The following is a 17,500-nucleotide window of genomic DNA, read 5'->3' as shown; positions in this document are numbered from 1 at the left end:
TTATATTTTAGTTGATTTGTCCTTAAAACGGAACATTTGTGTCCTCTAATGTGTGGCTATTTGTATGAACTGACAGGTGGTTGTCAGTAAGACAAACATTTATGATGCTTTATTACATGTCTTGTTTATTCCTTTTAATTATCGTGTTGCGTCTTTTAAATTATCATTACATTTGTACACATTATTCCAAGGTCATAAAGTTTTTGTGTCAAAGACAAGTTTTACATTTTTATCGTTTGACAGTTTTTTAATCATTGACTGGGAGAGTTTCAGTATACTCTGGTGGCTGGCGTAGGTGACTGAGTTATATCTAATATGGATGATGCCATGTATTTTGCCCTTAGATCACTGGAGCAGAGGTCAAACGAGAGCTCAAAGGTGATTGAGCTGGAGAGGACAGTGAACGAGACGTCATGAGGAGGTCGGCTGGCCCTGCTCATCGTCGCCCCCTGCTGTTTGGGCTCCCCCTGTATTTATAAATCCCCACTTAATGTTTAAGTATATAAAGTAGATGTCTGTGGGGTTTTTCCCCAAAAAGAAACTCGGCATCAAGAAAGAAAAGTACAGAAAAAAACTAAACAAAAAAAATAAATATATGTATTTTTATTCCATTCCATCATTATATCATGTTTTGATACCTAATTTTATGTCACTTTTTGTTGCATCTAGTTTTTTTTTTTCTCTCTTTTTTTAAAATGTATTGATATGACAAATGCTTTATCTCTCTCCTTTTAGTTCTGTGTTATTTCTTTGAGGTGGGGATGGGGGCTGGACTCTCTGTTTCTCAAAGATTCACTGACAATTGTAGTTGAATGGGAGATTCTTAGCACTGTTAGAGACAAACCAAGTGTTCACCTCCAGAAGCACTGACGCCCCAGCATCCGACTGCCCCAAAGAGCCACAGCATCTCTCAGATCAGCGAGACAGAGATCCCCCTTAAATTATTCAGTGTGGCGGATGTGTTCACATGTGGGGGAGCATCTGTCACCAAGCTCATCACCGCCTCCTCTCCCCCTTACACAGCCTGAGGACAGACACTTGTAGGTTTGTAATGTCATCCCCACTTTAAAACATTAAGCACAGACACACAGGGCAGAGGTGAAGCAACTCTGACGTGACATTTTTCACCATCTTGCCTCAGTCGACTCGAGAACGAGTACAATTATTACCATGCACTCAGAAGAGTTATCCAGCCTTTTCTACTTAATTTCTTTCTCTTTTAAGGTGGATTTTGTTAGTGAAACCCGCAAATACATGAGGGGGTTCTTAAAGGTTAAATGTTCTGATAAGGCTCTAATATTGAGCCTTGGTTCCGCTTTGAACCCTTGAGCCTTAAAGAGACTGTAGGTGTGAGCAGGTGTCTGGGTAATAGATGTATATTTCTCTCATCATATTCCCAAGGAGATGTGAGCAAATGGAGGCATTGTGGAGTAAGGCAGGCATAGTCGGTTGAATAAGTGGTAACTGTGCAGGCTGTTGCTGGTGTTCTATGCTCACACTACACACACACACACACACACACACACACACACACACACACACACACACACACACTATATACACACAATACACACACACACACACACCTCACTGTGCAGGCTGTTGCTTGTGTTTTATCCACTGCTATGAGTTGGATGATGCGTCAGTTCTGGGGCCTTTCCACCAGGCGACGCCCGGGAATGGTTGACCTCTCAGGGGCCTCGACCGGGAGGCCTCCTGGGCCCCCGCTGGCTCAGATATATAAACACCTACACAACCCCCCCCCCCCCCCACACACACACACACACACACACTCTCTCATCATCTGGGATATAAATGACATTGGAGTGGGTGGTGAACTGGCTTGCTCTCTGTAGATCCAAAGAAATTGATTTTGCTATTTATCTGATTTCCCCTCCCTCCCCTCTAAATAGTAGCACACTGTTTCCTTCTTTTGTCCATAACAAAACAGTAGTATCATATGCATTTATATTTTTTTGTGACGGATGAGAGATTTTTAGGACTATGTTGCATCCAGAAGTCTGTTTTTATTATTTTTGTATTGTTGTTTGTTTCACTCATGCTCTCGCATAGGGAGTATTCCAAATACGTGGCTTAATGACAGACACTGACAAGCTAGGTAAACCTCCTAAAAGAAGATCCTGCTGTGGCTTTGTTTTACCAGGAGAATTAAGCCATAGGGCTCTTCTATTACGAGGTTTTACCAATTACTCTGAGCTAACTTATCTGGGTTAGTTATTTAACCACGTACTTGGAATACCCCCCAGCTTCGTTGTGTAGTCCCGGTTGCTTGGAGCGTTAGCAATATGTGGTCTTAGTCACGGCAGACCTGGCCGCCGCCATAAACACATCAGTGGGACTGGTAATGATGTTATTGGTCCTGGGTAAAGTGGTTTCACTGTGTTGTTCCATTATCGCTGTGTTTTCACAAACCACCCAGGAAAATAAGCTCAAAGGTTTCACTTTAACGTTTCTTTTCTTCTTTGGTTTTCATTTGTATTGTTGTCCTTTTTTTCCTTTTCAAAGCAAATAAATATTTTCCTTAGTAAAAGCATAACTAAGACTGACTTGTTATTTAATTGCGCTAATAATGGTCTCTTCGTGCCTTTCCCATTGAATACCACTAGTTATCTTCAAGAGGGATGTACTTCTAGCCACTTGTCACTGTAAAGCTTTCCTATTACCCTCTTTGTGCAAGTGATTTTACTAAACAAATTGCATGACACACACACACACAAGAGTGCACACACTTAAACAAATGGCTAGTGACAGCGGCAGAGAGTTCTCCCGCCAAGTCTTCGAGGCGAACAGCACATCTGATGACATTCAGGAAAAATCTATTTAGCTGTTCAAGGCTAATTCCGTGTAAAAGTAAGTTCCTTAAACAGCGTACCTCCCTCTCAACGTCATTTAAAAATGGGACTCATGACCTCAGCATCAACTTCTGCTTTCCAGATTCTGAAATTAACCCGGGCCAGATCAGGGCTAGATCCGTCCAGAATCGGCTACTATAAAGGAACCTCAAGTCGGTCCATGTGAGACTGATATCTTGTGGTTTTTCAAGTGCCTGGTTATTTTCTCCATGTGTCCAACGAGCTGTGTGAGAGAGTTGATTATTTTCTTCTTACCTCAAATCACATTACCCAAATTGTATTAGTGTGGAATATATTCAGATAGTGATTTGTTTAGTTGCTAACCTCAGACTTGCCGTCTCATGTTGGTTTCGCAAGGAATGCATTTTACTGTAGAGCTCAACAGAAAGCCTCTAGCTACCGCACCTTATCCAAATAGCAAAATAAGTTGTCTTTTTCTCTCTTGAATGTTAAGCAAATTGCTATGGAATTATTGCCCATGAAGAGAACGTGACCTTTGAAAGTGGGCATCACAACATGGGTTATTTTTAGCTATTTCTTGTTGATGAATTAGATCTCTCATTTTTATGGAGATTATTATTTTGATTCCAAAACCCCTGGGCAGCGTTCTGGAGCTCCGGGACGACGTTGTGGATAGGCTACGCCGAAAAGCGAGAGCTGCGTAAATTACGCTAGAATTTGCGAGCGATGGTGAGAGAGAGCGTGGTGTATGTCTGTGTGTGTGTGTGTGTGTGTGTGTGTGTGACTTATCAGCCAGAAACCCTATGCCCTACTTTAACCGAATGATGCTCTGAGAGGAGGAGTAGGAACATCCCAGAAGGCCCTCTTGTAGCGGCAGACGGAGATGGATGCTGCCGCGGCGGATGCTGCTTGTTACTACCACTGCAGCGCTCGCTGCCATTTCCAGTCGCCGCCGAAGCCCCCGCTAGCCCGTACACTGTGTGCGTGACCGAGTGGCGCTGCGACAAGAGCAGCAGCCCCGCCGCTCCGTGTCCTGTCCACTGTCGCAGGGACTTCCAGCTTCCCTCGACCCCCAGTGCCCGCTTTTTAACCGCCCGCTTCTGCCTCTGTTCGCCGGGGAAAGGGGGTCCACTGCCTGCCGGAGCATGGACCCCCTGGCCAAAACATGCCCGTCACAGGCTGACAGAAACCCCCCGACCTTTAGCAGCCGATCGAATGCACTCGGAGCCACCGGAGGGGAGACGAACGACCAGGGCTGCGGCAGGGACGAAGCCATGGGGGGTGGCGATACTTTGAGCAGCTTCGCGGTCATGGACGAGTCGCTGGAAGAAAAATTAAAGGGTCTCGCTTTCAGGAAGCAGACTTCGTACAGGTAGGTGAACTATTACACTCTGAAGTGGAAGGTAGTCATTTGTTTTGTCCGGACAAATGCTTATGGACAAGGAAACACACCGGAAGGTTACCCTGAGGGTTGATTTTGACGTTTAAATTTAACATGGATTACATTACGTTATAGGCTACATATTAACACACGCATTCGTAAATCATAATTGAAGGACGGGGCATTCTTTTTTGTACATCAAACCAGGACAATAAACAGGGAATATAACAAAACGACAGATGATTCTGCCAGTCTAGTCCAGTCATGCCCTCCGTAAGCGATACAATCTTGCCACATAGCCTAAATGAGTTGTAACACACGGTTGCAACACATGTCACTTTGTTCCATCATATGACCGATTGTCTCGGTGTGTGATGAAACTGCATTGTTTCATTTGTATCGGGTTTGTTGGGGGGAGGGGGACAGGGTATGCCCGATATTGATTTTCAGGCAAGCGAGCTCATGTGTGTCTGTGTCTGTGGACCAAAGTCCTCACTGAGACTGTGGGATTGTATCATTGCCGACTGACTAGCAAACAGGCATCCAGGAAAGGAAGCAATACCACGTCCTCGCAGTCTAACGGGAGGGAGGAAGATTCGTCCTGCCGCTCTCCTCTGTGCGTGCTGGCTTCACTGTGTGCGTGATTGAGATGTAATTGTCTGTGAGGGGAAAATGGCGTGCTTTGACAAATGAAAGGTCATTTGTGTAGTGTGGACACAGATTCACCTCTTCATTCTAGAATTTCAACTGTGTATGCACTGACTCTACAAAAGACCAAATGACACTGATAACCACTGCAATGTCACCGAGAATATTTGGTCAAAAATAAAGACCCTTTATGTTGCAGAGTCCTGACAACACCTTGCTAGCCCTACAGATAAGAGACTGGTTTGAAATAGTGGGTCAGTTGACCAATCCAAACCAGTTACAAAAACACCCTATCAGCCTTATTGACTGCATAGCCCCAGATACGTCCTAACATGTCCACACACACACACACACACACACACACACACACACACACACACACACACACACACACACACACACACACACACACACACACCTCCACTGTCAGAACAGGCCAGTGAGTGCTATCTGGTCACATGTTCACACCCTCAGTAGGATCACCATGGTAACAAAGGCTGGGCATAATAAAGAGCACCCTTCCCTTCTGAGTTTGGATGCTGGAAATCTTTCTCCAGACTGGCCTCCTCTCACACCTGAAGAAGAGAGAGACCAGACTGGCCTCCTCTCACACCTGAAGAAGAGAGAGCCCAGACTGGCCTCCTCTCACACCTGAAGAAGAGAGAGCCCAGACTGGCCTCCTCTCACACCTGAAGAAGAGAGAGACCAGACTGGCCTCCTCTCACACCTGAAGAAGAGAGAGACCAGACTGGCCTCCTCTCACACCTGAAGAAGAGAGAGCCCAGACTGGCCTCCTCTCACACCTGAAGAAGAGAGAGACCAGACTGGCCTCCTCTCACACCTGAAGAAGAGAGAGCCCAGACTGGCCTCCTCTCACACCTGAAGAAGAGAGAGCCCAGACTGGCCTCCTCTCACACCTGAAGAAGAGAGAGCCCAGACTGGCCTCCTCTCACACCTGAAGAAGAGAGAGACCAGACTGGCCTCCTCTCACACCTGAAGAAGAGAGAGACCAGACTGGCCTCCTCTCACACCTGAAGAAGAGAGAGCCCAGACTGGCCTCCTCTCACACCTGAAGAAGAGAGAGACCAGACTGGCCTCCTCTCACACCTGAAGAAGAGAGAGACCAGACTGGCCTCCTCTCACACCTGAAGAAGAGAGAGACCAGACTGGCCTCCTCTCACACCTGAAGAAGAGAGAGACCAGACTGGCCTCCTCTCACACCTGAAGAAGAGAGAGACCAGACTGGCCTCCTCTCACACCTGAAGAAGAGAGAGACCAGACTGGCCTCCTCTCACACCTGAAGAAGAGAGAGCCCAGACTGGCCTCCTCTCACACCTGAAGAAGAGAGAGACCAGACTGGCCTCCTCTCACACCTGAAGAAGAGAGAGCCCAGACTGGCCTCCTCTCACACCTGAAGAAGAGAGAGCCCAGACTGGCCTCCTCTCACACCTGAAGAAGAGAGAGCCCAGACTGGCCTCCTCTCACACCTGAAGAAGAGAGAGCCCAGACTGGCCTCCTCTCACACCTGAAGAAGAGAGAGACCAGACTGGCCTCCTCTCACACCTGAAGAAGAGAGAGACCATTTTTAAGCGATTGGATCAGTTTTGGAGACTTGGCTTGGAATACGAGGCTACAGAATAAATTGGGCTGCGTTGAGTGTATTGCAGGATTGATGGTACTTTTAATTAGTGTCCGTCACTGTCCTTTGGGATGGTGGGGGAGTGTGTGTGTGTGTGTATGTATGGGGGGGGGAGGTCCCTGGGGGGAGCCAAGAAGTGATGGATAACCCGCCCCCCCATGGTCTCCCATGGTAACACGTGCTGGTGGTTCACTGAGAGATAAAAACCCCTGCACACCCCTGCACACACGCACACACACACACACACTTTTATATATATATATATATATATATATATAGAGAGAGAGAGAGAGAGAGAGAGAGAAGGGAACCTGCCTCCACCTGTCACCACACACACACAACACACAAACACACAAACCAACCAATGCCCTACCCCCTCCTTTTGGCATTATTTCATAGAATATTCTGTTTCCATTTTGTTCCTTTCATGATGGCTGATCCCTTGGATGACCCAACAACAAATGTGTGTGTGCGCGTATCTGTGTCTGAAAACTCACTCACCTGTTGACAACACACATGTAAAGCATGCGCTCCCTCACTCAAACACTCACATACACACACCAGCTAGGCTCAAAGGGCTGTCCAGAACACAGAGGCATCTATTGCTTGGAACAGGTCACACACACACACACACACACACACACACACACACACACACACACACACACACACACACACACACAGCTTTGAACACCTGCAGAGAGACATCGGTGTACTAGCCCTGCAGTGATGTCACTTTTAAGGCTGGGTGTCAGGGGACTGTGTTCAAAGCCTCTCCTCTGATGTCAGGAAAGAGGTAAAGGGGTGGGGGAAAAAATCTTAATGATTAAAATTGAGGCCATAAAACAGCAAATCCCAGAAGTCCCTGTGCTGGGGAACTGGGAGCTAAACAGAGAGAGAAACTCACAAAAGCATCTCTCAGTTGTTAATGAAAGATGCTTGTAAATGGTGTGTGTGTGTGTCTGTGTTCTGCAAATTTCATAAGGCATCATCTGAATGCGTTGCTTGATATGTGTTTGTGTGTGTGTGTGTGTGTGTGTGTGTGTGTGTGTGTGTGTGTGTGTGTGTGTGTTTTCATGCTTACAGCAAATGAGTGTAGCACTGGGGGAATGCTTTGAAGTGGAGGACACCAGGGAGGGAGCTACAGAGGTTTTCAATTAGTCACTGCACAACAATGTGTCCAACACACACACACACACGGACACAGAAATGTCTGGCTCGATGTCACGGGTGTTAGGAAAGTACAAAGGCATTCTGTCTGAAATACTTCAAATTATATGTTCAGCACACAAACACATTCAAAGTCAAACACACACAGACACACACACATATACATGCATGTGCACATTCACATGCACACAGACACAAATTACCCCCCCCCCCCCTTACAAACACACAAACAACAATCTCAGTCACACTCGCTGGCCAGGAACTTCTCAAAAACATGCTTTTTTATGATATGATGCACAAACATATGAGTTGGAGGGAAGATATAAAGAAGGTCTTGTGGCAGATTCCTGTTTGCACATGTTACTGCATATATCTATGAGTAGATGAAAGGTAATATAGCATTGCATGAGCGTATTTCGGTGTCAGCCTGTGTGTGTGTGTGTGTGTGTGTGTAGTGCTCTGCAGTAGGAGTGGTGGTGACATATGAACGAGGGCTCTCATGCATGTTTTAAGTAGCCAATCATATTCCCGATTGGAGACTTTTACATCGTTGACACAATTTCCTCCCCTCTCCCTCCCTGGAAGTGATAAAAAGTTAAACATGCATATTCATTACGCCAGGCCCGCCCGCCCGCTCCCGTGCCAGACGGTGCTGACTGCCAGAACTGGGCCAGCTCAGGCCCGTATTCGGAACAGAATGGATCCTACTTAACCCAGTTAGCTGACATTAACTTGTTGCGATGTCTTCCTTATAGCCACCGCTTTGTGTGTGCTGGCTGTCGCTTCTAATGTGGGTTACGGTTTATGAATAAGTGATTGCTCAAAACTTGTCTTCTTGCTCTGTTTTTGTAATAGAATGAAGAGAAAGAGAGAGAGAAAGGTGGAGAGAGAGCGGGGAAAGGTAAACTAAAAGTGTTCCTGGATGGAGGAAGAGAGGCAGTGATGGAGAACAAGAAGGAAAGAGGGAAAGAGAGAGGGAGGAAGAGAGAAGGAGAGAGCTTTCCTCCAAGAGAGAGAACAAGGTCTCATGTGTTCTAGAACTCTCTCTCTGCTGTGACATCATCCACACACAACTGAGGGGCCTGCAAGGCAATGTGATTGGCTGTTTGGCTTTTTGGCTCGGAACGCTCAGCACTGATCAGGGAACAGATTTAATATTTCATAGACAACAAGCGTTTTCTCTTTACTCAGTGAGAGCACCACACTGCCCCTCTATATAGCTTGTGTTTGTATGTGTGTGTGTGTGAGAGAGAGAGAGTTCATGTGTGTGTGTGTCTTTGTGTTAGACTGTATGGGTGTGTGTCTTTGCGTAGACTGTATGTGTGTGTGTGTCATTGTGTTAGACTGTGTGTGTGTGTGTTTTTGTGCTTTGTCATCACTCATCACCAATGTTGGGCTGATGTCAGCACTGTCTTTTTTTCCTTGTCATTTCTTCCTCTTTTTGTCTTCTTCTTTTTACAATAATAACACACATATCAGAACCTGCTAGGCACCCTTCCAGTCAGTTCTTTATCTATGAAGAGGAGAGGAGAGGAGGATGACTCTCATCCCTCTGTTCTCATTGTCTCTCTGTCTGCTACTTGCGTTCTTACCGGCAGGAACTTGAAGATATTGCTGGCAAGGCATGAATGTGCAAACTGCACTCACACACACTCGCACAGTCACACACGTGCTGTCTTTTTGAATGCAGATTAGATTTCGGGTTGACCGCGTAGGGAAGTGGCCACTGCACAGTGTGCATGTGGGGTTAGTGTGTGACTGTGCATGTGTGTGTGTGTGTGTGTGTGTGTTTGGTTAGTGTGTGTGTGTGTGTTTGGTTAGTGTGTGTGTGTGTGTTTGGTTAGTGTGTGTGTGTGTGTCCTTGTGTGGGTGGGTGGTTTGGCGAGTGGGTATATATATATTCCACTGACACGCTGCGATTTGTGGTTGTTCATATGGTGATGAGATGTTCTTTGAGCTTTGCAAGGAAGTGTATTGGATGTTGGTGTGCATGTGCATGTGTGTGTGTGTGTGTTTGTGTTGAATGCTCAGTTGTGCAGAGGTGTTGATCACGTATGCCTCCTCTTCTCTGAGTCACACACACCTCATCCAGGATATTAAGAGTGGGTAGCACACACACACACACACACACACACACACACACACACACACACACACACACACACACACAAACACACACACACCCTCCTCTCCTTCCTGAGTGGGCTCCAGTGCCCACTACAAACTCCCTTTTTCTCTCTCTCTTTTCTCTATCTTTCTTTCTCTCATATCTCTCTCTCACTGTCTTTTTCCGAATTCATAAGCTTTACTGGCATGGCTGTAGAAGCTATAATGTTGCCAATGCTGCTGATGACAGCATTGCTAATAACACTAATAACACAAACATATGAAGAGGAATCAGGAATGAGTTTGTCTTTCTATCTGTCTTTCTGTATCTGTAGTAGGATGTCAAGAAGGCACTGCAGAGGAACAGATACATATGTTAAGAGGTAGAAGGAGGAAAAGAGACATTGACTTTTCATAAAGTCCCTTTATTTTAGTTATCAAGTGTGTCTAAGACACCCAGGAAGGCTCCTATGCAGTGGTGCACCACTATTACAGCCACATGCAAACCAGGAGCACCTCACCAGATAAATATAAAGGTTCCAGTCATTAGTAAATTATGAGAGAATAGAGAGGGTTGGACGTTTAGATGGAATATAAAGAGTCGTGGAGAGAGGAGAATGACAGACAGATGGAGAGAAAAAGAGAGAGAGAGAGAGAGAGAGAGAGAGAGATGAACAGAGGGGGGGGGAGTCAAATAAAGAAGAAGCGTATAATCCGGGTCTTGGGAGTGGAGAGCTCATTTTCTGCCTGCTGGATGGAGGGCAGAGGGTGTGCAGCTGAACCAGGCGGTGGACGAGAGTGTTGAAAACGTCTGACGCACGCCGCCACCACCGCAGCCATGGCTGTCGCCACCACCGCCGTAATCTCTCTTGAAGATGGCTGTTTGGGGCGATGTAAGATTAACGCACGCGTTAACGCACGACCAACCTTTCCCACCGGGCCTTTTTCATTTTCCCTTTCCTTTAAGCCGCACTCTCTTTCTATCTCTCCCTCTGCTGTCTGTCTCTCTTTCTTTCCCTGACTTTTTTATTTTTCTCTGCCTCAGTCTGTACCTCTCTCTCGTTTTCCCTCTCTGGTCTGTCTCTTCCTCTATCTATCTGCCTGTCTCCCTCACTCCATCTGCCTTTTTCTCAGCAGTGCACTCTCTCCTCTCTCTGGTCTATCTCTTTCTCTCTTTCTCTTCCTCTCTAGTTGTTCCCTGTGTAGAGTGCTGCAGGGTGGTGAGTGGTATTAGAGGGGATTGGGGCTTCCAGGCCTCACTGTGAAAGACTGGGCCGCTACCTTATTAGATGTGTGACTGTAAGAGGCTTTCTGTCTGTCAGCAGAGTCTGTGGGATCCAGTCACTGAGCGAGAAAGAGAGGGAGAAATGGATAGAGAGAAAGAGAGATTGAGGAAAAGAGAGAGCGAGAGAGAGCTCTTGCTATGATGTGACTACAGGTAGGAGATGACGGGGATTAAGAGCGTCGGATGGTGGTTGTGGAACTGGATAAAGACAAAGTGGTAATAATACCACTGATTTGCTGGAGCTCCATCCAGGCAGTGTCTGTCAGGAGCTTTACAGTAAGGGATCAGCTATGTTCATATGCAACCAGAATAAAACCAGAGGTGTGCAGTCTGTATGTTCATAGAAGACATGGTGTGAAATGTGCTGTGTGATGAGTAGATCATTTAGGCTCTGAGCAAGCAGTCGTGCGTATATGCCTTGCCAGGGTGAGCAGCACCTCTGTGTCTGTATGTGGGCAGCGTGAGGATTAGTGGCATGTGGGCTACTTACCACAGAGGAGGCAGGTCTAGGCCTCTAGGCCTTTCTTTCTGTCTCTGTCTGTTCTTTCTTTCTTTCGTTTTTTCTCTCTGCCTTCCGTGACTCTCCCTCCCTCCGTCCTCTCTGGCTTCTTTGACTAGGTAAATGACCATTAGGGTGGTGGCATGGCCCAGTCACGATCCTGACACTAGAGAGCTGCACACACACACACACACACACCACACACACACACACACACGCACCACACACACACACACACACACACCTGCCCGACAGGCACCTGGCAGGTGCGAGTGACTCCATCAGTTCACACTCATCCCTCTGTCTTTCCCTCCATCCCTCCTTCCCTTCATCTCTCTCCTCCATCCTTTTTTAACACATGAGGCCTAACAGTGCAGCTGGCTCTTTAAGTATTCCACGGTTTTTATTGAATACACTTTGTCAAATTTAGCAAATTGATCTGCTAGCTCTCCAATCAGTGTGTGCAAGACATGAGTTAGCATGCTAGCAAGCCTTTTATCAGTGCCAGCTCTGCGGTTGGTGGCGTTTGTAAGGTCTTAATGTCTTTTCAGTAGTTAGATTACTAGTCTTTGACCAAACTCTTCACTGCTGCTTTAAAGTAGCGTTATGGAGTTTTGGTCTAACACTAGAGAGCTACCTACCTAAACAAGCATGCACAAACCTTTCAAAACACTCCAGTTGGTAACAAAACTGCCGTCCTTTGGTGATATTATTGGCACTCTGCAGTGAAGCCTTTTCGGGTGTTCTGACTCGAACCAAAAAACTCCATATTGCATAGCCTGGACGGCTAATGGGAATAGGCGTGTTGCTCATAAAAACATACCTAAAAACAAAGTGGGTATTGTTGCATAGTGTTGCTTTAAAGCTGAGCCCACAGTGTAGAACCAGTGATGGGTCATTGACAGGGTGAATAGAGTTCATGTTGTGGATACTACCCAACCTTGTCAGGTGTGTGTGTGTGTGTGTGTGTGTGTGTGTTTGTGTGTGTGTGTCTGTGTGGGTGTCTGTGTGTCTGTGTGTGTGTCTCTGTGTGTGTTTGTTTTTGTGTGTGTGTGTGTGTGTTTTAAAGTGGAGTGTGTTCACTGCAGCTATACCTCTCCCTCTGCGTCTGATTACACGTCTGATTACACGCCCTCCGAGTGTGTGGTCGATAATTGCTCAGTGTTTTGAAAACATGAACCAGTTTCCATCAGGCCCAGAGAAATGGATGAATAAAACACTCAAACTCTCTCTCCCTCTCTCCCTCTCTCCCTCTCTCCCTCTCTCCCTCTCTCTGCCTGACACACCTTGTTCTATCTGCTTCCATCTGTTATTCTGAAGAAGCTGAATCACCAAGAGAATCTGCAGTAGTGGTGGGAGGAAGTCTTGTTCCTGTGTGTGTCTGTGTGTGTGTGTGTGTGTGTGTGTACTGTAATGATCATGTTGAAGTCTTTGTATTGTAGGGTATGTGCGTACAAGTGAGGGTGTGAGTGTGTGCGACTGGAGTGTTTCCCTGCATGATAGTGTGTTTGTTTGGGAGAGAGAGAGAGAGAGAGATAGAGAGAGAGGAGGAGGAGGAGGAACGAGAGTGCCGTCGGACACAGATCTGTCATTCAGGATCAGTGAGTGGCCTACGGGTGAAGGGCATCTAAGGTCTGCCACTTGTTTTTCCACCCCTTCCTTTACTGGACTCCGTGAACAGGAGGGGAGACACTGATCTACGTATACATTCTATTTAAGAATTAAGAATACTACAGCGATCTACATACACATTTCATTGAAGAATTAAGATTAAGAATATTACAGATATCTACACACACATTCCATTTAAGAATTAAGATTAAGAATATTACAGATATCTACATACACATTCCATTTAAGAATTAAGATTAAGAATATTACAGATATCTACATAGACATTTCATTGAAGAATTAAGATTAGGAATATTACAGATATCTACCTACACATTACACATTAAGAATTCAGAATATTCAGATATACATTCCATTTCCAAAAGTATAGTACAGTACAGTACACACTAAATTCATGCAAGGCCACCCACTACAGCACACACAAATACACAGGACATCATTTTTAACAAGCACAGATTTAGTTAGAATTAGAATGTGTACACACATACAGGCAGACATTGCACACACGCTTACAGAGGCATGTAGAAAGAAAGACACACACACTTACACACACACACACACACACACACACATTCTCATGCATAAGGAGTGTCCTGGGAGATTAATACGGGGGCTTTATATAGCGCTGTGACGTGCTGTGGTGGTGGGGGCCTGCGGTTGTATTCATGATTTGATTCCCCAGGCGAATGCATTAGGCAGCAGTGGAACTGACATTTAACTGATTATGGAGTGCCAGGAGAGTTGAGGCTGAGTAATCTTACCTGGTTAAAGCGCTGTGTGTGTGTGTGTGTGAGTGTGTGCGCACACCTGTGTGTGCGTGTGGTTGGTTGTAGGCATTTGCATAATTGTGTGTGTGGTTGTTTTTACTAATTTGCATAAGTGTGTGTGTGTGAGAGAGCGAGAGAGCGATCGCTCCACTGATCAGTCATTCATACCTGTTAATGACCTCGGTTCACCTCTCTCTCCCCTGCGTCTCTGTTTTGTCAAAGAGTGCAGCTGCTCACTGCGCATGTTTGCAGGGAAAATCCCAAACTCCATTTCCCTCTGCAAAAGAAAGGCTGTCAGTGGACCCTAATGGAGACGTAGAGATAAGATGAGTATTATAGTTAGCCCTCTTCACTGTCTCATTTCACCTTTTCTAGGAAGACTCATTTCCTCTTCTTAGAAGGTGGTATTGTGCCGGGGCTGAGCTTAATATAAAAGACCCCTGTGAGTGAAAGACGAGTGTGGGAACATTCTGACACGACACCCCTTCTCTCTCTCTCTCTCTCTCTCTCTCTCTCTGTCACAGACACACACAGACACACACACACACACACACACACACACACACATGCTCCAACTTTATTCATCTATACATGAGTGCTATTCTCTGCTCAAGGACACCTGTGTGAGCGTGCGTGTTTGTTTGTGTATGTTTATAATGTGTGTGTGTGTGTGTATTTGTGTGTGTGTGTGTGTGTGTGTGTGTGTGTGTGTGTGCTCCCTGTGTCTCCCCTGTTGTCATTGATTTCCTCCAAGGGAAGGATATAACTTTGAAGTTGGACCCTTTCAAAGCGCATATCATGCCTCCGTTAGGCGCTGGGAATAGAGTTGTCATGGAAATGATCTTTAAATAGCTGAGCTTAGGCTGGTCTTCTCTTCCTTAAGTTACAGGTTTATTATGGACCACACAGGTACCGCACTGACGGAAACACACAAGATCTCTGGCTGTAGTCCGGTGTCCTTTTTTTACATGCTTCCACAGCCGCTGTGCTGTGTGTTTGTGTGTGTGTGTGTGTGTGTGTGTGTGTGTGTGTGTGTGTGTGTGTGTGTGTGTGTGTGTGTGTGTGTGTGTGTGTGTGTGTTTTTGTGTGAGGCCAGGACAATAAAAACAGCAGCGATACATATCACAATAGACTGTTCCTAGATAGCAATGAGAAAATTGTTAGATAAAGGTTTCAATATATTTGCCAACTTCTGAGCCCTTCCTCTGAAACAGCCAATCACACCCCTTGATTATGCTGCCAATCATTGATTATGCTGTTTAACAGCCAATCATTTATCAGCAGTATTGATTGGTCCCACCCTCCACATGTCGTACAACAATATAAGCAGCAGTTTCGACCAAGTCTGGGTACACAACGTAACTGTTTCATCCAGGGAGTAGCGCCATGCTGACTTTAACGGAATTCGTTTTTTCAGTGTGGGAGCGTGCAAAGCACCTCAAAAGCTCCAAACACTGGAGTCAGTCAACGCAACCCTTATTCTGTTTTAATAACCCTGAGAAATTGCCATAATTAAATGTGAAATGTGTGGAGTGTATCCTAATCATCATTTTGAACATTGATGGATTTTGGCTGCTGAACTTGATACAACTCACAGATGTGTCTGGAACTGGCCTCTCTCTAATAGTTGCAGATAAATCTACAAAACCCAGTTACTAAATTGAATTTTTTTCTCTCTTACTCTTCTGAACACTTTTCCTCTCTTTCAAGTCTGAACTGAAATGTTTACAAAGCTTCGGAGATCTTGATTCTGGCGAATTGCTGTTAATATTTGAGCTCTACAGCCAATCAAATTACACCTCTCCCTTCCCAGCTCCCAAGGCAATTAGCTGATTGGCTAGACTTGTTTTTGGCTTTACCAAGCCACTGTGTTTGTTGACATTTTACTGGGTCAGGGCTGTTTACAAACACCAGAGCTTTGTAAGCGAAAACACACTTATCAGACAGCTCGAGGATTGTGAGGCGCAATTTGCTGAATTTGACAAAAATTGCATTGGATGAGATTTGCGGGCTGCACCTTTAAGATACAAGGTAAACTAATCAATAATTATCATTATGGACTGAAACTTTGATCATGTTTTCGTCTATATCACCCAGCCCTAGTGTGTGCAAGGGACACTCCTGGCTCTGATCTTCACTACCCTGAGCCATCACTGAGGCACCATGGGAAAGACAGAGAACACACACACACACACACATACATATACAGTAACGCACGCACACACACACTCAGTACTGCACATTTATGTCAGATTTTATTTGCACACACGACACACTGCAACACACACGTGCATATATGGAGGCGACACAGGACACACACACACGCAGGTCGCTGTGAATTTGCTCTCTGCGTTTTCCCATCCTGGACAGTCACATGACTTCCTCCAGGACCCCCCAGGAGCAGAGGACAGCTTTTAAGCACCCGGGGACCAAGTGAAGTGGACCGTCCATCTTGGTCAGGGACAGACAGGAGGTGTTCTTTTACATGTTTTTCTGTTGTGGTTCTTAGTGGAGGAAACCCCTTGTGAACACAGGGAGAACATGCAAACTCCACACAGAAAGGCCCAGGAGATAGCCCACATGAGCACTGAAGGACTGGGGAGGACCTGTCCCCCAGAGCCAACAGCTCCCCATGCGGTAATCGAACCCATGACCTTCTTTCTGTGAGGCAGCAGTGCAAGCACCTGAGCCACCGTGCCACATGACTCTCTTCACACACATACAGTAATGCACTTGACACATACACATACACACACACACACACCCACACACACAATACCCCCACAGTACAACTATGCCCATACTAATAAACCCATGTGGCGTGCACATATGTCACACACTAATACACACATGTGGCACACACACACACACACACACACACACACACTCATGCATACACACGTGTACACACACAACCTCCCAGGTCACAGCTGGACAGTGAGGGGGGAAACTATAATTAGCTTACGAGTGGTTCCTAGGAGATGGTCAGGTGGAATGGAAACCGACGATCACGCTCCCTCTCTCTCTCTCTCTGTCTCTCTCTTTGTCTTTCCCTCTCTCTCTGTCCCTCTCTCATTCTGTCTTTCTATCTCTCTCTTTCTGTGTTTCTTTCTGTCTCTTTCTCTCTCTCTCTTTCTCTCTTTCTCCGTCTCTCTCTCTCCCGGCCTCGCTCAGTATATGTGAGGACTAACTTTCCCTTAGTCTGGTGCATAGACAGATTTATAACTCAACATTTTGATCAGCAAATGAAAGAAGATTTTTCTTTTTTTCTTTGCGAGCGGAAAATCAGTCTTGTTAATAGAGGGTAGCGTCAGACGGAGATATCCAGCGAAAGCGGAGGGCAGAGCTGTTAGCCAAGAGCAATTATCATCGCAAGGCTCAGAGGAGCCGTTATTAAGCATTGTTCCTCCGAAGACTTTTCTTAGAGAGACAGAGACTTTCTGCACGGGGTGTGTGTGTGTGTGAGGGAGGTAGAGAGAGAGAGAGAGGGAGATAGACTTTCTGCACGGGGTCTGTGTGTGTGTTTGTGAGGGAGGTAG

The 17,500-nt window shown here is 45.9% G+C and overlaps 2 protein-coding genes across 9 annotated transcripts in view; both read left to right on the top strand.

Moving 5' to 3' along the window:
- creb3l2 (cAMP responsive element binding protein 3-like 2) overlaps window positions 1-2,518 on the top strand; it is a 34,491-nt gene extending 31,973 nt beyond the window's left edge. For 2 of the 3 annotated variants that reach the window (XM_080850956.1, XM_080850958.1), the window contains exon 12: window positions 345-2,518. In XM_080850956.1, coding sequence (XP_080707082.1) covers window positions 345-417 — 73 coding nt within the window. In that variant the 3' untranslated portion in view covers window positions 418-2,518. The remainder of the gene's footprint in view (window positions 1-344) is intronic. The other variant, XM_080850957.1, reaches the window with a different exon arrangement.
- Window positions 2,519-3,792: 1,274 nt separating this feature from the next.
- dgki (diacylglycerol kinase, iota) overlaps window positions 3,793-17,500 on the top strand; it is an 80,332-nt gene continuing 66,624 nt past the window's right edge. For 4 of the 6 annotated variants that reach the window (XM_080850872.1, XM_080850874.1, XM_080850873.1 and 1 more), the window contains exon 1: window positions 3,793-4,206. In XM_080850872.1, the coding sequence (XP_080706998.1) occupies window positions 3,980-4,206 (227 nt within the window). In that variant the 5' untranslated portion in view covers window positions 3,793-3,979. Of the gene's footprint in view, window positions 4,207-8,527; window positions 8,574-8,607; window positions 8,695-17,500 lie in introns of those variants that run through there. The other 2 variants (XM_080850876.1, XM_080850875.1) reach the window with 2 other exon arrangements.

The sequence above is a fragment of the Sprattus sprattus genome (genome assembly GCF_963457725.1).
Source record: "Sprattus sprattus genome assembly, chromosome: 14".
NCBI lineage: Eukaryota > Metazoa > Chordata > Actinopteri > Clupeiformes > Clupeidae > Sprattus > Sprattus sprattus.
This window is presented reverse-complemented; position numbering and strand designations above follow the sequence as displayed.